The 25,885-nt window shown below is 37.0% G+C and overlaps 1 protein-coding gene across 21 annotated transcripts in view; it reads left to right on the top strand.

Annotated features, from left to right (window-relative positions):
• The window catches only part of NRXN1 (neurexin 1), a 1,113,124-nt gene that overhangs the window by 774,617 nt on the left and 312,622 nt on the right, over positions 1-25,885 (top strand). For all 21 annotated transcript variants that reach the window (XM_024753589.1, XM_024753587.1, XM_024753585.1 and 18 more), the window contains one exon: positions 10,973-11,154. In XM_024753589.1, the coding sequence (XP_024609357.1) occupies positions 10,973-11,154 (182 nt within the window). The remainder of the gene's footprint in view (positions 1-10,972; positions 11,155-25,885) is intronic.

The following is a 25,885-nucleotide window of genomic DNA, read 5'->3' as shown; positions in this document are numbered from 1 at the left end:
TGGAATAAAAATGATTATGGTATTAATAATAAAAATTTGGCTTCTGCATCTCTGTTCAGCAATTTGGAAGCCTCTGAACAAGCTGAAGGCTGAGATGGCTTCTGAGGCAGGGTGCTTGCAGAAAAGCTTTGCAAAAGCCCCACCCCTCTGAAAGATTCAGGCTAGACTCTGAAAATGTCAGAATGTGAACGAATCATTTCTGCTAAGTGCCATTTCAGAAACTTTGAGTCTCCTGAAACCAGACCAAGGAAACATCATTAGAAAAACCACTAGAGATGATTGAAATGAGACCTTGATTTGTGAATTTTAGCTTATTTTTCTAAACAAGAAGCAGTCATTTGATCTTAGCTCTTCATTGTACAGTGGAAAATCACTAGGAATAGGGTTGGGTGCAGCCCCCAACCATCTGTGTGACATTGAGGAACACTTGATTCTTCTGGGCCTCCATTTTGTCATTTTTAAAAGGAAAGTTTCCCTTAGTCTTCTCCAAGAGCATTTCAGCATTAAGTCTATGTTTATGTCAGTTGTTTTTAACTTAGGAACTTTTTTTTTTTTCTTTTGCGGTACGCGGGCCTCTCAGTGTTGTGGCCTCTCCTGCATCGGCAGGCGGACTCTCAACCACGGTGCCACCAGGGAAGCCCTTAAGAACTTTTTTACACCATAATTCTAGTAAATTCTCGATAAAAACCATTTTAGCAATTAATTTATGAAAAAAGTAAATTAAAGGCCATCACTAGGCAATTGCAACCCTTTCTTACTAGATACTAATTTAAAGAATTTATTAGGAACTTACACAGCTTATATGTTCTTTAAAATAAGATTTTTCATAAAGTACCAGAAGGTATGATTTCTTATCTCTCCATCCCTGCTGCCTATAGCCCTAATGCAAATTGATTACTGAATTACTTGCCGGAGACTTTTTAATAAAATTCACTTACTGCTTGAGGGAGTCTAGTTTCAGAAGGGAAGGCATAAGCATTTGATGTTCTTGGGGTTATTGGTTGTGGGATTGCTTTGCTTGGTTTTATTTTTAACTCTAGATCATTTGGCTATATTGATGAATTATTTTCTAATCTGATTGGCAGAAGGTCTACCATTTACTTGTTTTTCTTCTCAGCCAGATAACTTAGATTCCAAGAGCTTTTTTAAAGGTTCCAAGACTTTGAATTTGATCTTGGAACAAGCTTGTCTCACTGGGCAGCTCAAACTATTGAACTCAATTCTTCCTGGAGGGAGTATTTTCTAACTAACATGTTTAGAGAGGGAAATAATGAGTAGTTTTTCAAAGAAAGTATATTGCAAAGAAACCACTAAGTGAAGTATTACTTCTTGCATAGATTTACTAAGATATTATTCACTGAAAATTATCTCAAAATATTTAAACACTTATATGACTTTGATCTGAAAAGATAACATAGATATAATTGTTCTTGCTTATCATTTTTTCTGTTCTTTTTTTTTTTTTTTCTTTGCGGTACGCGGGCCTCTCACCACTGTGGCCTCTCCCGTTGTGGAGCACAGGCTCCGGAGGCGCAGGCTCAGCGGCCATGGCTCACGGGCCCAGCCACTCTGCAGCATGTGGGATCTTCCCGGACCGGGGCACGAACCCGTGTCCCCTGCATCGGCAGGCGGACCCTCAACCACTGCGCCCCCAGGGAAGCCCTCTGTTCTTTTTATGTTACCATTAATCAGTGGCTTTAAAATCGTCATCTTTTCAAAGATTTTTTTAAAAAATCCAAAATAGATGGTGACACGGCTGAATACCATTTATCTGATGTCTCTCATAAACCCATCTTGCCGTGATATTTATCATCTTTAATCCACAGATCCTACCTGTTTGGGAAAAAGGGTTGTGTGTTTCCAGTTTTATATTCCTAGTTCCTTTCACATATTAGACAACCAGGAGATAGGTCAACTTAGGAATGTTTCTTATTTCAATTAATTTCCTTATAAGACAGAAAAAGAGAATGACTTATCCAAATGACTACAATTGACATCAGTGATTAATTACATAAAATCTCAACTTTGTACAATACCAGTGGACATCATTCTTTTCTCATTTATGTGAATACTGCCTTTTTGACAGTCTGTGCAGCTATTTGTGACATACCTGAACAAATGTCTAGAGTGTGGAAACAGTAGGTCAGCCATGAATCTACTTGAGAATTACTTTGGTTATTAAAGAAGAGCACACTTGTTTCCCGAAGATTGAATACTTTTTTCCATGTAGCATATTGTTTCCATAAATGTCAAAATATGGAAATGTCAAATACCAAAATGAAAAATATACATGATACATTTATACATATATTATTCCTGCCAAGATCTCTGGAATATAGAATTTTTATTACAGAAAATATAGAGTATAGAAAAATTCATAATATTTATTTAAAAAGGCTTTTATTAGAGAAAAGTTTTGGGCCAATAGGCAAAGGGAAAATTTCCCTACTTTGTCATTGAAGTGCACAGTTACTATTGAAATTATCTTTAAGAGAAATGATTGCTAATTTTATAGGAATCATGATAGTTTTTTTTGCTATTCCATTTTCTTGAGTTTTATCTTGATTAGCATTTCTTGGTGAATAAGCACACACCGTTTTTCCTTTTAAAATGCTATCTTGACTGGACCAGAGGAAATCTCATATGGGCTGGCTTAGTGGAGATGACTCCTCTGCTTTCATGATTCCCAGGTCTACTGTGGAGTCTGAGTGGTTCAGACTTGTTTGATCCCATTGAAAGTTTTGGAGATATTAGTTTTTAATGCCTAGTGAGTCCTCATGGACCCTGGGAGTCTTACTTCTGATTCACACAGGGTTCAAGAATCTGTGAAAAAACTTGAACCTGGAGCACAGGCTCCGGACGCGCAGGCCCAGAGGTCATGGCTCACGGGCCCAGCTGCTCTGCGGCATGTGGGATCTTCCCAGACCGGGGCACGAACCCGTGTTCCCTGCATCGGCAGGCGGACTCTCTACCACTGCGCCACCAGGGAAGCCCGCTCCTTCTATCTTGAATGTCATCATGAGCTACTTACTTTCTTAAGGCTTTCATTCTTTGGGAATTACCTAAACTCTTCTTGACTTTCTTTTCTTTGGTCTGATCCAGTCTGTGGGGCCAGTATCTAATCCATTTCAGTGACAGGCCATGTTTCTTTTATTTCTCAGAGATGTATGGGTAAAAACTCTCTTTCTCCAAGATGTATGGGTAAAAACCTTGTCTTATTTTCTAGTCTCTTTAGCTAGGTGTAATGCTCTTGTCATTTCTACCAAGTTTGCATCGTCCATCAGGAGTCGCAAGTTGTGATACACAGTCTTTATTTTCCTTTCTTTCCTAGCATTTTTTCACCCTTAGATCTGTAGCATCGAGGGCTCTCTTATTCTCAATATAAGTAATTGGTGTTATTACTTTTAGATTTCGAGTTGATTACATATTATAGGTAGGAACTCCTATTACTCTGATTCCATTGATCTCTCCTAATATAATGCCACCTTTCCTGAATTTTTATTGCTCTTATATGAAATTTTAGGAATTAAGAATCTATAGCGCTCACAAAATAATTCTTCGTGATCTTACAAAGAATTTACAGCAACGTAGATAGACAATGAACTCTTAGTGCTTTAGAATACAAGTAAGAGTGTTCAGATTTATTAGTTTATTTGTTTTACTAGTTTTAGACCTAAAACTTTTTTTTTTATACAGGGTGGCCTTCTTATTGTTTTTGCTTTTTGTGAACTTTACTAAGAAGAATGCCTCCATATAGGTAGAAATTATTCAGGAAATTGAAATTTAGCAACTGCCTCTTGACAAGGTTGTAGGAGAAATAAAAGTTCCCCTTGTTTATAAATATTTTACTTTAAATTTCCATCTGACTGCCTGGCACAGTTTCAGTGGAAAAAAGTGTTATATCCCTGTTGCATTTAATAGAATCATAATGGCCTAAATATTTCATGTTGGCTACATGATGACACTGGAAGAATTATAGGCTTTCAGAAAAGGACCTTTTATTCATATACTTATGCTGTGAGTTAGAAGCTAATCTGTTTGGAAGTGAATTATATTATTGTTTCATGTACCAAGGATTCGGAGCAACCAATAATCAAGCAGACCTGTACATGCTGATTGTTTTTTGTTTTCAAAAAGGTTCAACCCATTTGAGGGAATAGATTAGCTTTTGCAGAAACAAGTATGGCTTAAGTAGACACCTTTAGGGAAAAGATGGTAGGCAAGAAAAACAATGAGGGGAGCGAGCCCTTTATGTAAATAGATATTAAGTAAAAATCTAAAAATATGTTTATTATAACATCACAGGCAGTTCAAACATTAGAAGAGCCCATGTATAATATTTACAGACATTTACAGCAGTGTAAAGAATGTTGACACTGCTGAATTTGCATCTGATGAAGCCAGCTTTGTTAATGAGTTCGGAGGAAGTAATATAGACTTGATGCACAACTTAAATGTAAAGACTGCTGAAAACCACTTTAAGTTTGAGTCATCCATACATTTAGTGATATGTTGGATGTCAAGATTAATTTGCAGTAAATCCATGAATAGTCATGTCACTGATGTGTTAGTGCTTGCCATACAGAAACATGCATAAATAATAAAGCTGCCACATTCCTCCACATTCCTTTCCATGCTGATAAAATGCTTGGACCTGTGATTAAGATGTACTGTTGCTGCACATTGAATTCACTTATATAATAAAGTAAAACATGTTTCCATAAAAATAAAATTTAAAGAATGAAGCTAGATGACATCATCTTGTGTAGACTTACCCCTTTATTTAACAAAGTGAATTTTTTGTATCATGTTATAAATCTTACCATGCTAGATGTTTTATGGCAACAAACTAATAATCTTTTTCTCATGAAAGCTCCCACATGATGCAATTTAATATCCTTCCCGGGCTTCCCTGGTGGCGCAGTTAAGAATCCGCCTGCCAATGCAGGGCACAAGGGTTCAAGCCCTGGTTTGGGAAGTTCCCACACGCCGCGGAACAACGAAGCCCGTGGGCCACAACTACTGAGCCTGCGCTCTAGAACCCGCGAGCCACAACTACGGACGCCCGCGTGCCTAGAGCCCATACTCCGCAGCAAGAGAAGCCACCGCAATGAGAAACCCATGCACCGCAAAAAAGAGTAGCCACCGCTCACCGCAACTGGAGAAAGCACGCACACAGCAAGGAAGAGCCAACACAGCCAAAAATAAATAAATTAATTTTAAAAAATCCTTCCCAATGTCAACTATTAGTGAATGTAAATAATAATAGAATGGGTTTATGTGACAAAAGTGCTAATCCAAGGAATGAAATACTGAAAAGATTAATAAAAATTGGGATGTAGGAAAGCCATTTCTCAAAAGGCATTTGGTTTGAACACAACTTTGAAATGAATCAAAATTTTCTAAAGGCTCTTATATTAAAATAAAACAACAATGTTGCAGTGTTATTTTATGTTGTTAACACACACATACACACATCATCCATTCTCTTTAAAATGTATTAGGTTGGCCAAAAAGTTCGTTTTTCCGTAGTATAGCTCCAAATTTATGTATGTGTACTTAGATATAACATACATGCAAAAAGTATATAAATTATAAGTATACAGCTAGATAAATTTTCACAACATGAGCACAGCCATATAACTCCCACCCAGATTAAAAAGAGTGTGTTACCAGTATCCAGAGGCCCCCCACTATGTTCCCTCCCAGGCATTATTCCTTCCTCTTGGAAAATAACGTCAGGGTGGGAGGGAGGAATGGGGAGTGACTGCCTAACAGGTACTGCTTGAAGTTCTGGAACTAGAGAGAGATAATGGTTACCCAAATTTGTGAACGTATTGCATGCCACTGAATTGTACACTTTAAAATGGTTAAAATGATAATTTTTATGTTATGGGTATTATCCCACAATTAAAAAAAATAATGACCAAAATAAACACTATTCTGACTTCTAACAGCACAGATCAACTTTGCCTGCTGAATTTTATATAAGTGGAATCATAATCTTTGTTTTTAAATTTATTTTATTGAAGTGTAGTTGATTTACAATGTTGTGTTAATTTCTTCTGTACAGGAAAGTGATTCAGTTATATATACATATGCATTCTTTTCCATATTCTTTTCCATTATGGTTTATCACACAATATTGAACATAGTTACTGTGCTATACAGTAGGACCCTGTTGCTAATTGTAATGACACATTTGAAGAAAGAATAACAAATTATAGATTCCCCTTTTTAAAAAAATGTCCAGTTTTCCCAGCACCACTTACTGAAGAGGCTGTCTTTTCTCTATTGTATATTTTTGGCTCCTTTATCAAAGATTAGATGACCCTGTGTGTGTGGGTTCATCTCTGGGCTCTCTTTCCTGTTCCATAGATCTTCTATTGAGATGATCATATGTTTTTTCTCCTTCACTTTGTTAAAATGGTGTATCATATCGATTGATTTGCATATACTGAAGAATCCCTGCCTTTCTGGGATAAACCCCACTTGATCATGGTGTATGATCCTTTTAATGTGCTGTTGGATTCTGTTTGCTAGTATTTTGTTGAGGATTTTTGCATCTATGTTCATCAGTGATATTGGCCTGTAGTTTTCTTTCTTTGTGACATCTTTATCTGGTTTTGGTATCAGGGTGATGGTGGCCTCATAGAATGAGTTTGGGAGTGTTCCTCCCTCTGCTATATTTTGGAAGAGTTTGAGGAGAATAGGTGTTAGCTCTTCTCTAAATGTTTGATAGAATTTTCCTCTGAAGCCACTTCCTTTTAATGTGCTGTTGGATTCTGTTTGCTAGTATTTTGTTGAGGATTTTTGCATCTATGTTCATCAGTGATATTGGCCTGTAGTTTTCTTTCTTTGTGACATCTTTATCTGGTTTTGGTATCAGGGTGATGGTGGCCTCATAGAATGAGTTTGGGAGTGTTCCTCCCTCTGCTGTATTTTGGAAGAGTTTGAGGAGAATAGGTGTTAGCTTTTCTCTAAATGTTTGATAGAATTTTCCTCTGAAGCCATCTGGTCTTGGCCTTTTGTTTGTTGTAAGATTTTTAATCACAGTTTCAATTTCAGTTCTTGTGATTGGTCTGTTTATATTTTCTGTTTCTTCCTGGTTCAGTCTCAGAAGGTTGTGGAAATCACAATCTTTTTTTTTTTTTCCAACATCATGTTAGTGAGAATCAAGGGCATTGTTGAATGTAGTTGTAGTTCATTCATCTTCATTGCTATAGAGTATTCCATTGTATAAATATACCATTGTTGATCCATTCTACCACTGATAGATATTTGGGTTGTTTTCTGTTTTGGACTATTAAAAATAATACCGCTATGAAAAAAAATGAAAAATAAAATGTATTGGGCACTTACCATATGCCAGGAATTAGTCTGAGGTGTTACTGTGTATGTTTCATTTAATCCTGACAGTATTAATATCCCCAAGGATATGAAACCCAAGGGTTAGAATAAATAGCACAATAGTCAGTGTCATGTAACTACAAAATGATACAGTTGGAATTTGAACCCTGGTCTGTCTGAGTCCAGAGCTCACATTCTTAATTACTTAGCTATTCTGCTGCAGTAAGTACATCATGTTCTTTGTTCAGAATGATGCATGTTAAATGAAGTAGATTTTGACACTTTAGTCATCTGATCTACTACATTTTATTGTGGGAGTATTCTCATATTGTTAAGGTCACCAAAATAGAGTATATTGTAATTTTCTATCTCGATGGAAGGAGGGCTTTAAGAACATAGATTTTTAGAGTTTGATGCAAAATGATTTTTTTTTAAAAGCCAAGATGCTTACAGAGGTAGGTTAAGAGAGCTGTGTTGAGAGCTGGACATGTAATTCTCTCGCTTATTACAGAATTTTGCTGATGTGTACAATACAATGCTCTGTTGTGCATACAACAAAAAAAGAGAGATTGATTTTCAGATATATCTGAAGAAAAAGGACGCTAGGAGTAATTGCATTGTTTGGCACATGGTGTTATGCTTGTTTTTGCCTGGTTTTGGCAAAACCTGAAGAATAAAGTCATTGTAAGGCAGACAGAGTAGGTACTGGCATGCTAGTTGCCAAGTCTTAACACTTATTGGAAAGGTTGAAATAGAGGTGAAATCAAATCTCGAGTAACAGTATTTGTATTGTGACGTTTATCTTACTGAAAATATAAACCTCTAAAGTATTATCCTCAGCAACAGGAAACTTGCATAGTTCCACAAGTTTGGGAAGTGTACCCTAAACTAAATGTTAATCAACATATATTAAATGTTCTGTCATTTCACATTTACATCTTATTTTTTTTAATTTTTTAAAAGCATTGTGAGGTGAAAGGACGGTATATGATCATGAGGTGCAAATGTCACTTTATGGTTATGAGACATTCGAATATGATAACAGTTGGCCTTGATAAATTCAGACTGACATACCCAATTAACTTTTTCTTGACTGTCTTGTTATGATAACAGAGACATTTATGTAATAAAAAAAAAATACAGGAGTTGAATCTGGATACTGGATTTCCTATCAGCTCTTCGAAGTTTGCAACGTTAGTGAACACGTTAATCCTTCTGACTAAATTTCCTGAAATGTGATGTGGGAGTAATGCTTGCCCTACTTTCCATACAGAAGGAAATGTTAAAAATTATCATGTAATGTATGATATTGTTGCCTTACAACAACTACCTTACTCTGGTGATTCTGGAAAACATCTGAGTTCTTAGATTTGTTTTATATTGTTAAGTAGCATCTCTACTTGAATATTTTTCTTAATTCACATGAAATATATAGTCATTAGAGGACAAAGTTAATTAAAAGGAGAAAAAGAAAATCGACCAAATACTAACACTCAGAGGTCACCACCACAACCTCCTTTTAAAGAAGTCTTTACTTTTATATGTTCTTGTCCTATTTTTTATCAATGTAGGCTTTTCTGAAACATTCTATACTTAATTATTTGCAAAAATTACCAAGAGGAAGATTTACCAAATAGTGCTTGCTTCTTAATATTGTGGTGAACAAGCTTCTGATATTGTAGAACGTAAATGGTTGTAGAAGGCTCTGGCATTTCTGATACACAAATATGTATATTCTGAATTTTCTTTGCTTGCACACTGATTAGTACCTTTCAAATATAACTTACCTATTCTCTCATGAGAGAGAGAAACTGCTTTCATGCATTAGTATTCAAGAAAATGACTAACCTCTCTACCACTGCATTTTTAACAAGATTCTATTTTATCACTTTTATATCAATATTATCTTGACATGTTTCTTGGGTCAGGTCTACAAACCAAGGCCTATTTAACCAGTCAGGCACATTAAGCATATTGCAGAGTTCTTTGGAGTTTCTCAAGGGCCTATGGAAATGTCTCAGACAGAATAAAAAAAATGATTGGCCCCAAAATATAGAAAGAGAGAAAAAATTATATCATCAGCTATTTAACTAAATGTACATGAATGTGACATTGCCAACATCATTTACTTGGTAAATTTGGTTCACAGAAATTTAATGTGTAGATATCTTGAAAACATACTGCTGTACACTCAACTTTTACTTATAACCATTACTCTTGGTAGAAGCTATATTTCTGTACACACAAGATGCTTTGTGGCCTAAATTTTAATATTTCGTTTTATTGCTTTCCTTACCATGTTGGCACATAGTAGGTACACAATAAATATGTATTGGCATCCTTTGTTATTGGAAGGCTACACTCCTATGAATTGTACCTTAAGGTCTGTTTCTGAGGTAACTAAATAAATATTTCTCTGGTCCCCTTTTATGGAGGAAGATTCATTCTCCTTTATATATATCTTTGCACGTCTCTTCCAAATATTCTTACTCAAAGAATTAACCTTATTGCATTAAATGAGGTAGATGCCAGTGGTGCAATGAAATAGGACTTTAACACATTGGATGCTTAGGAAATTTGTTTGAAACAAAACTCTTTTTAAAGCAAGATAGATAATTTACTGACATCACCATCATAAAGTAAAATTTGAACATTTACCAAATGAGGCTATGATGTTATTCTTATTGCTGTAAGACTAGCATTTGCTTTGGGAAAAAAATGGGTCTTTTTATGGAGCTGGATAGTTTGACAACTAGTAGATGTTGCCTGTTAAATAAGACCTGACTTCTATAGATGGGATCTATTATCTGTATTTTCTTGACATGACTGTTGGGTCTCATGGCTGTTCATCCATTAGTTATGATCTGTCATATGTGAATGGGCCCTGTCCCCATAAAAGTTGATTCATAGCATACTTCTTGCACTTTCCTTCCCTGTGCTGTATGACCCTGTCACATCTACATGCAGCTCTTGTTTCAAAAACAAGTTGATATATGTTTCTGCTCCTTTTGAAGCATCCAAAGTCAATGTTTCCTACTAAACATTTTTTTCTTTGTGGGGGTACGCGGGCCTCTCACTGTTGTGGCCTCTCCCGTTGCGGAGCACAGGCTCCAGACGTGCAGGCTCAGCGGCCATGGCTCACGGGCCCAGCGCTCCGCGGCATGTGGGATCTTCCCAGACCGGGGCACCAACCTGTGTCCCCTGCATCGGCAGGTGGACTCTCAACCACTGTGCCACCATGGAAGCCCTAAACTATTTTTTTAAACTGGAAGAAAGAAATAAAGCCCCATTACATTGCATGCTTGTCCAACTCAGTGGAAAAAGCAGTAATCTCCCATTTGTTCTGAAACACCTGCTGGTTGATTTAATGCGTGTATTAAAAATGGATCTGCCTTGATATTTCTTTTTTAAAAAAACTCTGTTCTCTTTCTTGAGCATGTTTGATTAAAATCTTTTATTTGCTTCGCCATAGGTTTTTGTTTTTGTTCTTGTTATTTTATTTTATTTATTTATGACTCCCATGGTGTAACTTTAATACTTTACTGATATGTCAACATAACAAACATAGGAAAGTGTGCCCTTGATGTATTTGGACTAATTGGTTTTGGTTTTTGTTTTCCAGCTGGGACAACGTATATCTTTAGCAAAGGTGGTGGACAAATCACGTATAAGTGGCCTCCTAATGACCGGCCAAGTACACGAGCAGACAGACTGGCCATAGGGTTTAGCACTGTTCAGAAAGAAGCTGTATTGGTGCGAGTGGACAGTTCTTCTGGCCTGGGAGACTACCTAGAGCTGCATATAGTAAGTACTTCTAAAATAAGATTCAGCTTTTCGCTTTTACTGTTAGCTTTTTGTAACTAATGTATAATTCTGCTTTTTGAACTTTTCCCCCAGCAAAAAATATACAGAGAATATAAATATACTCTAGAGGTAATAAGACCTTATAGCTATTACTGTTGTTAAAAATGTTCTTGACAATAGATTTTTTTTCTTTTTAAGTGTGAATTCCTCTCAATTCTCTGTTCACAAACAATTATTCTTGGTGTGTTTTTAGTGACTTTAGGCAGTCTTGCCAAATTAATAAAAAACATTGTGGTCCAGTAGATACTGTTCTATCTGGCTGGAAGCAGTAGGTTGTAATAGCAGATCTGACAGCAGATCTGGATCCAGTGTCCTTATTTCTTTTCTCACCTAAGAAAAGAATTGTCTAAAGTCACATGCAATGGACAGGAGAAAAGGAATCTTTAAAGGTATTTGGGGATATGAAAGAAAGAGACAAAAAGATTACTTCTATGCCATCTTATACTCATTTTGATACATACACGTCAAGAAAATACAATGGACTCTTGCCATTTATATCCTGGGACCATGCCTTTTTCTCTAAGTTCTAAGCCTCCCACAAGAATTTAGTTAGCTTTTAGTGAATGTCAAATAATAATTCATGAATGAAAAGCTTTCTTTACCTTTTAAAGTTGTCATAACTGACTGTAGCTTGGGGACTCTTCCTTATATCTCTGCTTTCAAAGAGTTACTAATTTGTGTGGTTGCAGTTCTTTAACTTCTCATTTACTCACAATATTTGCAAAGAATCATACAGTCTTTCATTGTCAAGAGATATTAATATTTTATTGATATATCAAAATAACAACCATAGGAAAGTGTCATATATTCAAAAAACTCTAAAGGGTTCTTATCATCATAGTTCTTGGTCTAAGCTCTCTGTCTTCGAAGGTCCAGAAGCATATCAACCTCTTCATCTGCCTTTCTAGAGGTATAGTTTATCTCTTCTGCCTTATGTGATCGTATAAGTTTGTTTTGTTTTGCTTTTGTTTATCCTTGCAAGTTCTCCCTTTACCTGCACCCATGCCTCAGAAGACCTTTGATTAGGTCAACATGTTCTTTCCTGTTAGAAACTGGCCTTCAGGCTGTCATTGTAAAATGTAGGAAAACCACCAAACACCAAAATACATTATCACAAAGTTGCAGGGTCTTAATTCTCAAAGTTTTATTCATTTATTTTCTTAATCTTAGTTTTCTGTTAGGTTTCTAGAATTTCTAATAAACTCAGTAAGGTTACAACAGACCACAAGAGCTGAATTCATTGCTAATCTTGGAAAACAAAAACAAAACATATGGTCACCTTATCTTTGATAAAGGAGGCAGGAATGTACAGTGGAGAAAGGACAGCCTCTTTGTGCTTTGTGACCGCCTGGAGGGGTGGGATAGGTAGGGTGGGAGGGAGGGAGACACAAGAGGGAAGAGATATGGGAACATATGTATATGTGTAACTGATTCACTGTGTTATAAAGCAGAAACTAACACACCATTGTAAAGCAATTATACTCCAATAATAATAAAAAAAAAACCCAAAATACCTCAGCACAGCCATTACTAAGGTAGATAGCTAGTGGGAAGCAGCCGCATAGCACAGGGAGATCTGCTCTGTGCTTTGTGACCGCCTGGAGGGGTGGGATAGGTAGGGTGGGAGGGAGGGAGACACAAGAGGGAAGAGATATGGGAACATATGTATATGTGTAACTGATTCACTGTGTTATAAAGCAGAAACTAACACACCATTGTAAAGCAATTATACTCCAATAATAAAAAAAAAAAAACCCAAAATACCTCAGCACAGCCATTATTGAACCATCATAAATTTTCCATTCAAAATGCAGTTTTAAAAATGGGAAACATTGAAAAGTAATTTTAGCTGCCTTTTGGCAAATATCTAACCATCAGAATTGAAGGCATCTGGATTTTTATGGCATCATAAATAAGTGATCAGCTGAGATAACTAATGCAGTAAGGAATCTTGCTGTTTAGAGTAATCTCAACTTTCCATTCTGATTTAAGAGCCTTGGTACTTCAAAAAATAAATAAATAAATAACAAAACAAGAGCTTTTCCTCCTGAAAGAAATTACTTATTGATCCATAACCAATTACACATTTACTCTGAGAAAAGGTTCTGTAATGATCACTTGCAAATCATAAGGGGCCATGTTACTGAATTACTCAAACCACTGTTTGTTTTATGGTCAAAGTGTTTTAGTCTACAGGAATGGGTATTTCCTTCCAATTCTGATCAGCTGTGCCTTAGAGTCCTTGTATGTTCAAAGGAACTTGTCCCTAAAAACCCAGCCCAGTACCTTCCAAAGCTTCTTTACTGGCCAGAGATTTCTGATAGATGTCCTGTGAGGCCCTCCTTCTTTCTGATTCTCCTCTTGGTCTTGGCTGGCCATTCACTTTGGATTCAGTTTTTGTTTCTAACACCCTTCCTCTTGGATTGGCTGACTTCAAACTCTTTCTTAATCCTAGCCTGTCCTTGACTAGGAAATTGAAGATGGGTGTTGGTTCCCTGGGCTTACTAAACACCATTTGTAGTCAGCCCTACTAACTCCTATATCAACTACTAGGACCCAAATCTGGCCAACTAAAACTTTCCATTTCCCCCCTTTTTCTCTCATTGCCCACAAGCAGTGATCAGCCATTACTGACTCAGCAAGTTGCTTACATGAAGGTAAGCCACTTCTTTCCATGTTTCCACATTGCAAACAAAAGTAAGCCAGTGGTTTTCTTTTTACTTGTAAAGTTGACCTTTAACTCTTTCCCATAATGTTGGGTACATGGAAGAGGAAGAGGAGGAGGAGTTAGATATTAAAAAAGGGAAGAGAGACAGCTTGAGAAAGAGAGAGAGAGAGGGAGAGAGAAAGGGATGGAGGGAGGGAATAAGGAAGTAAAGGGACGGAAAATGAAGTGGGTGGGGACCCAAGCTGATACCGTGGCTGAAGTGGCAGAAGTATTCTTAATAATGATTCTTAGATTTGGGACTGTTCAAAGGCTATTTTATCAAATGGTTTACATACCTTTGAGTATATCCTGATTTTCCCCAAATCATTTCTTCTGCTTCTTTCAGAATTGGAAATATAAGAGGAAAACAACAATTGTAGAAAGATTAGTACCACTGTCTGATTTTAGTTTTTAAATATAACTGACTTAAAAATAAACCTGATGATATCAGACATATGTTTAATCTGTAAAAGTTAGAAATTTTGGTTATCTATTAAACTTCCAAGAAAATTTCTATAAACCTTCAAGGTTAGCCAAGTATAAACTATGCTCTGGTATTATTTAAAAGCTATATTTATATTCTTAATTAATGGAATTAACCAATAAGCTGGAAAGTCAGTTGCACACATTAAAAGGTGCTCCAGTCTTGCTGAATTGTGTAATGCCACTTTAGTTTGATAACTTTTAAAATCTGATTGGCATATAATTTCAGTGAGGATGTGAATATTTGACGTTATTATCCTATTTTTTCAAATGATCATGTTTGATTTTACTTAAAAATATAATCGTATTTAGATTTTAATTAACTATACTCTTAAAAATATAATAACTTGGAATAAAATGATTTTTTACTTAAGTGGCCTAGTCTTTACAGATGGATTTTTTGCCATGTTAATATTAATGCTACCACTATTAACCTCAAAGCCATATGCTATTGCTATTGAAATGTACAAGGTTTTAGAAGGGGCTGAAGGGAAGATTAAGACATGAAGTGAGGGGCAATTAATTAACGCAGTGCCTAGAGTACAAGTGCTCAGAAATGTTTTCTGAAATAATAAAAGAATTCATGAATTATATATTGAAAATATTGTGGCTTGGGTTGAGTATAGACTCTCAGATTTTCAGTAGTCAAAGTGAAGTCATAAATGCAGTTTAGTTTCTACATAACTGAAGAAAGTCATCCAACTTCTTGTATACGATATAGAAAAAGTGTAGCACTCTATACGTACTGGCTGTATTATTGAAAAGTTACGTATTTTTATTGATGTTGTTTTCAGAATCTTTAAGAATTGATTATGGTAGTTGGTTGTTTAAAGAAAGTCTATGGTGAGAACTTTTACTGCATGAGTGATTATCTCTCCTTAGTAATTGCTTCATTTATTGTAACTCACTTTTATCTTGAATTGTTCTCTAGTCATTTCAGACCTGTCCATTTTTTCAAATAGTGGTAAACTTTCTGATGGCATAGAACAAAATTTATAATAATGATGACTAATGAGAAAAATAATATAATGTAGAAATGTGGCTTTTCATCATTTATGTCAGTACATGCTAGGAGCCTGTCCAGAAATATTTTCTGAGCAACTAATATGGCCCAAGCCTATGTTCGAGTTTCTGTGCATACAAAAATAAATGAGCTCACCACTTAGTACTTATCTCAATAAATATTAGTTAGATTAATGAATGAAAGAGCCAGCTGGGACCCTGGTTACCAGGTAGCTTAGATTATTTATAGTAAACATACTTCGTCCCAACTTGACTAGTGTTTCTTGGTTATTTCTCCATCTTGGTTATTTCTCCGTTTCTTCCCTTTGCAGTTTTAACTTTCTTATCTGCATAGTATTTGTAAGAATGTGGACAAATGATAGGTTTTTAAGATAGAGAATTTAAAAAGGACTTCCCTGGTGGCACAGTGGTTAAGAATCCGCCTGCCAATGCAGGGGACATGGGTTCAAGCCATGGTCCTGGAAGATCCCACATGCCGCAGAGCAGCTAAGCCCGTGCACAATAGCTACTGAGCCTGTGCTCTAGAGCCCATGAGCCACAACTACTGAAGCCTGCGCACCTAGAGCCCATGCTCCACAACAAGAAAGGCCACTGCGGTGAGAAGCCCGTGCCCCACAACGAAGAGTAGCACCCACTCGCCTCGACTAGAGAAAGCCTGCGTGCAGCAACGAAGACCCAACGCTGCCAAAAAAAAAAAAAGAATATAAAAAAGAGACTTGTGAACTGTAAAGTGTTCTATTATACACATTTAAATTAGTAACGATTATTTAATCAATATTGAATAAAATAATCTCTTAGAGGCAATAAGCAAAAAAATTAAATTCAAGTTTTTCATAATTTATGAGATACATCTAGAAATTTTACCAGTGTCGTCACTCTAGAGGAAACATCATCTCTCATAAATCAGTCTGGTAACATTAATTGGAGATTACTTAACTCTTCTGACTTAGAAGAAAGCACTGCAAATGTGTGCTCACTCACTGCCATGAATATTAACATGTGCATTGGTTCTGACCAGAGGAAATGTGTGGAGCATGGAGGAGAGGATGAGTGGAGAGTGTTCTTTGAAATTCTTTCATCTTCAGAGCATGAAAGAGCATTGCAAATTCTATTAGTGAATTGTTGTATGTATTTGCCCTAAGTGTTTCTTCTTTGTAATTTCCTGGGCCGGAAGCCTTATTTTTGAAACCAAGCTCTTAATTGATTTTGATTTAGAAATACACCTTTTGATCACCGATTTTAGTGTAGACTAGAAGCATAGTGTATTTATAGTAAATATTACATGTCTCAAAATAGCTTATCGGTATTTTTGACATGTCAAATCTTTCTCATCATCTTATCTTATGCTTTATGAAGATTAAGTTTAAAAAATCTTTTAAAAGTCAATACTTACATATTGGTGCATGTCTATATCAACAAGATAAAACCCAATTATTCCCTCACAGGTTTTTCTAGAATTTCAACTGCTTCATCTGAAACATTCTTTTTAACCAACAGATTCACCTATTTTAAGAATTTCACTTTGCCATGTAGTATTTAAATTAAAGCCTGTAAATCATACACAGTAGATATTTTTTTTGGTTTTGTTTTCCTGGTTCTTATGTGAGTTAGAGTTAGAGAACATCTGGCCTATTTGACTAGAATTTTAAAAGAAAGACTAAAATAAAGTCTTTTTACCACGTGCTGTAAAATTTTTGCCCAAGCTTCTAAGGTATGAAAGAGGAATGTTATCTTTGAAGAAAATGGGAGAAATGATGGTCATATTTCAGTATGCTTAAGTGCTGTCCAGATGTCTTGAAACAGTCCTATTTTGGGATGGATGGGGTCAAGTGAATTAAAATAAATTCCTCCCTTCATCCTTTCCCCTTAGAAGTTAATTCTGTATCTCATTTTCTAATGAAAATTAGTATCTCATTTTCTAAGCTGGTTGTCACCTTTGAGCATAAGTAAATCTCTCTGAATTTGGTTTTAGATTTCTAGGATTATTTCCTCCTCTGAAATTCTACTGCTGTGAAATTTAATAAAAAGAACCAAAACAGCTGTTTCTACCTGCACCTCCTTATTTCATGTACTTATGACTTAGATGCTTAAACAGCTGCCACACCTTCTCAGTTATCTTCCTGTCTCTATTCTGAATACTTTCCAATCCATTTTATGTACTTATGTCAGGTTCATTTGCTAAAATGCCTCTTTGATTATTCCTCTATTATTCCTCTTTTAAAACACACTGATAGTACCAAATAGTCTAACCTCAGTAGTGTGTCTTTGCTTTAGGCTATGTTTTGTCAATTTTGTTTAGCTAATCCATTAAAGAGGACTGAGAAATTTTATTTCAATTCTGAATGTTAAGGGTCAGATACAAAATATTGCCTTCTCATTTGTGAAATTACATTGTGTTAACAGATAATAATCAAACCCATATAGAAGTAATAACAATAAAACCAAAACAAAATTTTAAAATAAAAACACACTTATGCTTCCCAAGTATGTACAGGTAAAGGCACATTCTGTGACTAACAGTTAATGTCCTGAACATTCTAATCTTAATTTCCCTTTTCAGTCCATATTTCCACAATTCTATTCTTGTCTTTCCATGCCAGTGAAATTTATTACTCCACTTTTTAAGAAAATGAACTTCTTACTGTCATTTCTGTTTCTGAATCTGTGCAGAAGGTTTTTCCTCATTCTCTCTCACTCTCTAGATTCTGCTCAGTCATCGTCTTCTCTATTCAAATGTTGGGTGTTTTCAGGGTTGGGCCTGGGATCTTGTAGCGCTCTGAGCTAGCAGAATGAAGTCTAGAGCTCAGGAATCTCTTTGGAAAAGCTGCTAAAACAATGGCCAGGGCATTATCTAGGTAGAGAAAATCTTGGACATAGATTCTCCTCCAATCTATGATCACTGCTCTTCTTGACCTACCGTTTTGTGTTGGAACCCAAGCTATATTAACAGAATGGTTTCAAATCCATTCTAAGTTAGCCAGTGATGAGTTGCCCTTTTCTTATGACAAGATGCCAGAACAGGAAAATTGGTGAACCCTTTCTGGCTACTGAGCACACCTCCATTTCTTCTGTAGCTACTATTTTTCAAAAGCATACCTTCAAGAAATATTCCTTTGGCCCATTCAACACATCGTTATTGATCACCTATAATGCAGTTTGTAATGTATTAGCTACCTATTTCTGTGTAACAAATTTCCCCACAATTTAGCAACTTAAAACAGCCAACGTTTATTATCTTATATAGGCTCAGAAATCCAGGAGAAGCTGAGCTAGGGTATTAAGAGATTCCCAGGAGCAGTCATGGTTAAGATCTTCCATGCTCAGAATATATCTGATATCTGATACGTTCATTCTTATGATCAAGACATCTACATGTCTTAGGAAGAAATGATGAGCAGCAATGAAAGCATATACTGGCTTTAAGGTTAAGGATGCTGGCTTTTGCAGAAGTCTAAACACAATATAGATGGATGGAAAAAGAGTAATGACATTGCTTGAGGGTTAAGAACTAGTTTGGGGGATGCATACTGAATAAGGAGTCATTTTTACGCTCCTTTTATTGCACCAGAAAAACCCCACTGAAAGCCATAAACAAAATGCATGAGAGTAGTAGTTAAAAAATGCAAACAGCATAGAGAATATGTCAGTCAAAGACCAGGAAACGATATGGAAGTGACACTGTGGCATTGCAGTCCTATGAAAGCTGGTGTTGCACCACTTCAGACACAGGCAGTCCGTTTCAACAAAAGGAAGGAAATGACCTAGGTGAATATACTCAGGGACACTCAAGTTAACCCTAGGCATAAATAAGCCACATTTTAAATCAGGAGCAAAGAACTAGAGATGATTTTTACTGGGCCTGAGAAAATTCTTCTGAAGAAAACAAGCATTTTCAGAGCTGTGAAATGCACAGGTGTTATTTTTAGGAGGTTACTTTAGGAGGTAGTACGCTAGACCTGGGGACGCTTAGGTCACAAGACAGGAAACTGTTTAACCTCTCTGTCAACAAAGCACAGCCCTGGAAGAACCTACTTCTCAGGTTTCTGAGGAGACACTTTAATGGTGGTGTTCACCTATCAAGAGAAACACTTCCTCCTGAAACTACCCCTTAGGGCCTTGCTGCCCAACAAAGAGTGGAAATACAAGACTGACAGGCCAAGAAACTCTTTGGTGAAAGATCAAAATTTAATTGATTATTCAGGCTTTTTGGTCTATGAAAAAAAAGTTAATATTCCTGAAATTCTCTTCTGCATTTTAGCCAGCAAATGCAGACCGCTTACTCCCAGACACTCCCCGACTTCCCCTCTCATCACCGACCAGCATTGCCAAAGGCATCTCCACCTGGATGTCTCACAGGCAAAACTGAATTCGTTTTCTTCCAACTACCTGCCCATCTACACAATTACAGATGAAAACTTTGACATCTTTCCCATGCTTGCTTTTATGAAGTAATCTGTTTCTCACTAAATTCCAGAAATGTCTTTCAATCAGTACTGCCCAATAGACATATAATGTGAGCCATGTATGTAACTTTAAGTTCTCTAGTAGTCACATTAAAAAGGAAAAAAAACCTCAGATGAAACTAACTTAATATATTTTATGTAACTCACTATATCCAAAGTATTATGTTAACATATAATCAATATACATTTTACTATGTTTTATATTATTATTTCATGCTAAATTTTGATATCTAATGTGTGTTTTACACTTATAGTGCCTCTCAAGTCAGAATCTAAATTTGCATCAGAAATACTGTATATTTCATAAAACTTCCCACTGGAAGCATAGATTCACATAGCTGAATTATCGTAAACATACTTAAAAGTTTTCCATAATTGAATCAACTATCAGTTTTAAATTTATATCTAAATTACAATTAAATACATTTTGAAATTCAGTTCTTCAGTTCCATTAGCCACATTTCAAGTGCTTAACAGAGCTTTAGAATTTATCTGCTTTAGACGGCTTCCCTGGTAGCGCAGTGGTTGGGGGTGCGCCTGCCGATGCAGGGGACACGGGTTTGTGCCCCGGTCCGGGAGGATCCCACATGCCGCGGAGCGGCTGGGCCCGTGAGCCATGGCCGCTGAGCCTGCGCGTCCGGAGCCTGTGCTCCGCAACGGGAGAGGCCACAGCAGTGAGAGGCCCGCATACCGCAAAAAGAGAAAAAAAACAAAAACAAAAAAAACCACATAGAATTTATCTGCTTTCTTTGACTCCCATTATTCTTGCCTTAAGTGAATGTCCTTTTCTTGAACTGTTGCACAGACTTCAAACTGATCTCTCTGCTCACAAGGTTCTTCTCCTTTCTCATTCAACCCTGCACTGCCACCAGAACGATTGTTGTAAAGTAAGAACTTGGTTATTTCAACCTCTGGTTCTAAATGTTTCATGGCAGTGGGTCTCTCAACCTCTTTTAGTTCAGGACATATCTGACTGATAATATTCAGCCAGCTCTATCAGTAATTGTGCTCACTTAGAGGCAAAAAAAGCTCCTAAGTGAACAAAAGCAGGGAGAGTGCGGCACAGAGCCTAAGACTCAACCCATCACTCCTCCCCTTCCCTCTCTGCTCTGCAAGACGGTGTCTCAACTCCTCACTTGCCCCCAAGGCTGTTCAGGGATGGGCATGAACTCCCCGTTCAGACTATCAATTTGAAGTCCCTCCATAATATTCATTAGCTGTTTTTTCCCAAAGTTTATTTACAGTATGGGGAGAAACTGACTTTCAGTTTTTCAAAATTGTATGCATAGACACTTAGTAATTTACTTCTCCTGGATAAAGCAAAGTCAATTGTCTGGAAAAGAATCGGCCCCAAAACCCTGTATCACTTTCTCGTAGTCCTTGTACTTTCTTCTGTTTTTGGTGACAATTTTGTGAACCAGGCAAAATTTGGGGTTCAGATTAAAGTGTTTAAGTTACGATGGCAGATCCTTTATTTAAGATGAAAAATGTGATGCTGAGCTGCAGTGTCAGGGTGGCGACTTCCATCTATTTTGTGCACCTTTGTATTCCCGGAGTCCAGCTGGAGCCTGGAATTTAGCAAATGAGCAATAAATATTTGTTGAAATAATCTTTTGGTTCTAGAAGCTCTGCCAATTTAAACTGCCTGTGTGCATTCTGAAAATGTTCAGGGGCAATAAATAGCTCAGTGCTGCTCCGATCAAGGGCATGGTCTCCTTTAGGAGAAGTTGGTTTATATTTAACTTGTTAAGTGTGAGTTAGAGATGCAAATCTGAGCTAACTGCTAGCATGTCTCAAATTCATTATGTTGCCTCTTTATAGTTTGGTATCTCGAGGCAAGATTCTGGTGCACTATGCCTTCATTCTGTTGGAGAACCACTAGCCTACAGTGCAAATAGTTCAAAAGCCAAAAACTCCTTAGCTGGACCTGCAATGAATGCAAAATCTGGGCTTCATTTCCGGCTCTATCTCCAGCTGTTCCCCACTCCAACTCCGACATAATCTCATTTTAATATACGTATTTAACAAACCTTTTTTTTAACATCTTTATTGGAGTATAATTGCTTTACAATGGTGTGTTAGTTTCTGCTGTATAACAAAGTGAATCAGCTATACATATACATATATCCCCGTATCTCCTCCCTCTTGCATCTCCCTCCCACCCTCCCTATCCCACCCCTCTAGGTGGTCACAAAGCACTGAACTGATCTCCCTGTGCTTTGTGGCTGCTTCCCACTATCTATTTTACATTTGGTAGTATATGTATGTCCATGCCACTCTCTCACTTCGTCCTAGCTTCCTCTTCCCCGTGTCCTCAAGTCCATTCTCTATGTCTGCGTCTTTATTCCTGCCCTGCCCCCAAGGTTCTTCAGAACCACTTTTTTTTTTTTTTTAGATTCCACATATATGTGTTAGCATACAGTATTTGTTTTTCTCTTTCTGACTGACTTCACTCTGTATGATAGACTTTTTAAAAGCACATTTCAAGGCACTTGCAATACAGTCAACTGAGGCGTGGCTTTTGACCTCAAGTATCTTAGAATTTAATGGATAACTTTTATTCTTATGACATATTAGTCACAGAATGTAGGCATAGGCTGATATTCCAAACCTTCCTGCTGTAGAAACACAAAGGTTTTAAGTGTGACATTTATAAAAGCAATCAGTAATCACATGACTGTTCTAATTTTACATTTGTTATCCATTTAATACTCATAAAAACCCTACAGTAAAAAATATTATCCTTATTTAGTTAATGAGGAAAGGAGGCACAGGTCACACAGCTAGTAAGCAAAACCAGGATTTGAACTCAGGCAGTCTGACTCCTAAGTCGATGTGCTTAACCTCTGGGCCTTATGTGTGTGGTGCAGGTAAAGGTATAGGGGGCAATCCCTCTTCTGGTTACACCCCACAACTCTGCCTGTGGTCTGTTTAATGCAGCTCTGAAAAGTCAAACAACCTCAGCTTTTAGCATAGCATACATCACTTGAATTACTGAACTTTCCAGACATCAGCTGTGTAAACTATTTTCTCTAGTTAAATAAGCACATAGAAAGTTATCTGGTTGACTAGTTGCCGCAAACATTTTGTATTTAGCTAGTTAGCTTTTGTAATTAGTTTGATTTGTAAATTTGGGGTGTACGTAATTTTAAAGGCAGAAAACAATTTTCAAAAAAATATTTGTACCAATAATGAAATGACAGTCAGCAAAGATAGACCTCCAAAGTGCCTCTGTTCATGCTCATTTCTTTCTTTGAAATATTCCTATTTCATCTCACTCCTGCTTGCCTTCCTCTCTTTTCTAGTCTGGTAAGTTTCTATTCATCTTTAATGCCTGGATCATATATTTCATAAATTTGTGAAGCCTTCCTTGGTCCCCTAGGGAATAACTAATCATGTGCTTCTTGGTACTAACATAGCACTTTGTTCTATTTATTTATGGCTGAGTTGGGTCTTCGTCGCTCTGCATGGGCTTTCTCTAGTTGCGGCAAGCCGGGGGAGGGTGTGTGGCAGGGGCTACTCTTTGTTGTGGTGCGCGAGCTTCTCATTGTGGTGGCTTCTCTTGTTGCTCAACACAGGCTCTAGACGCGTGGGCTTCAGTAGTTGCAGCATGTGGGCTCAGTAGTTGTGCCTCGTGGGCTCTAGAGGGCAGCCTCAGTAGTTGTGGCACATGGACTTAGTTGCTCTGCGGGATCTTCATGGACCAGGGCTCGAACCCGTGTCCCCTGCATTGGCAGGCGGATTCTTAACCGCTGCGCCACCAGGGAAATCTTAGCACTTTGTTCTTTATTCTATTATATTACTTACCATAGTCATGGTTATTTCCTTAAGTGTCCTTTCAGCACATTAAATTGTGAACTCATCAAGGTCAGTTACCATGTACTATGTATCTTTACATCTCTGTATTTTCAGACAGTAGCACAGTGCTCATGAATACCTAGTAATAATATTTATTGATGAAGGAATGCAGGCATGAGTGACAGCCTTCCTTTTTGGCTTGTGGCCTCCCTTCCCCTCTTGCTGGTAAATTTCCACTGTGGTACAGGAACTCACATGAGGAGTGTTCTCCTTGGAGACCAGTATGAGGTAGACTCACAAAGGTATTGGTGAAAGCATGTGACACTCTCCTGGGCTCCCCTTTTACAACCTACGGAGGCTTGCACACTCAAGGCAGAGGCCAGAGTGCTGGGGCCTATCATGAAATGGACTCATTATCTACATGGTATACTTCTCAGGGAAGGAAGACTTCTCTCACATTTTAGACCATTGATCAGCCCTACTTCCAGGCTCAAATATTCCAAACAAGAAGTCAGTTCTCTGAGATTCAGTATGCTTCTTATCTGCTGTCTGTATAATTTTGGGTACTTATATAAAAACATCTGTGATATATTTCCCTGCATTCTGACTTGATGAGAGATGATTAATCCAATTGGAGAGTGAATGAAAAAAACAAACAAAAACCTCCTGTGGTAATCAATCCTAATTGATTAGGGTTGTGGAAGGTAATTAACCTCTACTACCCTGGCAATTTGACCATTTTTTTTTTTCCTTCTTCTTCTCCTACTGTGACACTTGTTAAAATGATGGAGGTGAAATTGATTCTCCATTTATTAAAATAGTTTTAAAAAATATTTTAATTAATATACATTAAATGTTCAAAGTTCTAACAGTTAATTATCTGAAGCAGGGTTAAACTCTCCCTTTGAAATCAGGCTTCCTCTGTTGGCTTAGTAAGAATAATAGCTAAACAATTCTATTTAGCATGTACTGAATGCTTACTGTGGACCAAACACTAAACGCTTTGCATAAAAATTATATTTCATTTAATATTCACAATAACCCATTGAGGTTTGAATTATTATCTCAATTTTACAGATGAGCAAATTGCATTTTTAAATAGTTGACCCAAATCACATAGCTAGTAAGTAACTGTTCTGAGTGCAAAGCCCCATTTTTCTGTTGTGCAAAGGCTAGCCCAGCTACTTTTTCAAATGATCATACAATCCAAATTACCAATTCTAAATTAGTGAGTCTTTACTCTGTATTACACTATGACATTCCTTAAGCTTGGGCACAAGCTAGAACTTCTCTGTCCCTCAACACAATGCACTAAATAATAATAGAGTGCCATGACATAGCACATGATATTTGTTTTAAAATTCTTTTAATGGGTGGAATTATAGGTATCATTGTTATTTTTTGAGTTGTGCCTAAATGTGGGACTAAACTAATGTCACAAGAGTATCAGTGGTATGTGTAGATGAATATAAAAATAACGTGCGATGCTCTGGAAACTGGCTGGAGAGAAAACTTTCATCCTTTCCACAGGTTCTAAAGCCAATGCATAAAACCTAGACAGCTCGACCTACTTTTTTTTTAAAGGCAGGATAGAGTCTCATGTAAATGCGGGGGGGGGGCGGGGAGGGAATTCGTCTATTGCTTGTGTCTCTTGCCGATTGGATATCTTCCCGACAGAAGTATTCAAAGGAAAAGTATGTCATCCTGTTCATTATTGTTAATTAGTAGTAAAGGCAAGGCTTTGGGAGCTCCGTATCCCACAGGGCATCAGCAGAGAAATGGGGTTGAAATTTTAGCAGTTATATGTGAAGTAAGGTCAGACAGCCTGCCATGTAGGCTTCAGAACCGAGTTCATTTGATCTTTAAAAGAGAGGCATTGCAGAGAAATTTCACATGCAGAAAGAAAAAATTGTAAATTCTAGCTCTCTCACCAATGCCTAATTCACAGCCAGTGGTTAGTTGGTTATTTGTAACTGGCTATTGTGAAGGGTGTTAGATAAATGAAGTGGTTGGGGGTGCTTTTTGGTATTTGAAATTGCAACAGATATTGTTCATTATTATGTGAGGAACATACTGCAGCCATCAGCTTCATGATTAACTAGCTTTTCAGTGAACTTTCTCTTCAGTAAACTGTATTTGTTATTTAACTGCTCTCTTTACTGGCTTTTTTTTTTTTTTTTTTTTTTTTTTTTTTTTT

This window comes from Neophocaena asiaeorientalis, unplaced genomic scaffold, assembly GCF_003031525.2.
Source record: "Neophocaena asiaeorientalis asiaeorientalis breed wild unplaced genomic scaffold, Neophocaena_asiaeorientalis_V1.1 scaffold171, whole genome shotgun sequence".
Lineage (NCBI taxonomy): Eukaryota > Metazoa > Chordata > Mammalia > Artiodactyla > Phocoenidae > Neophocaena > Neophocaena asiaeorientalis.
The sequence above is the reverse complement of the archived record's forward strand: the minus strand, read 5'-3'. Positions and strand labels throughout refer to the sequence as shown.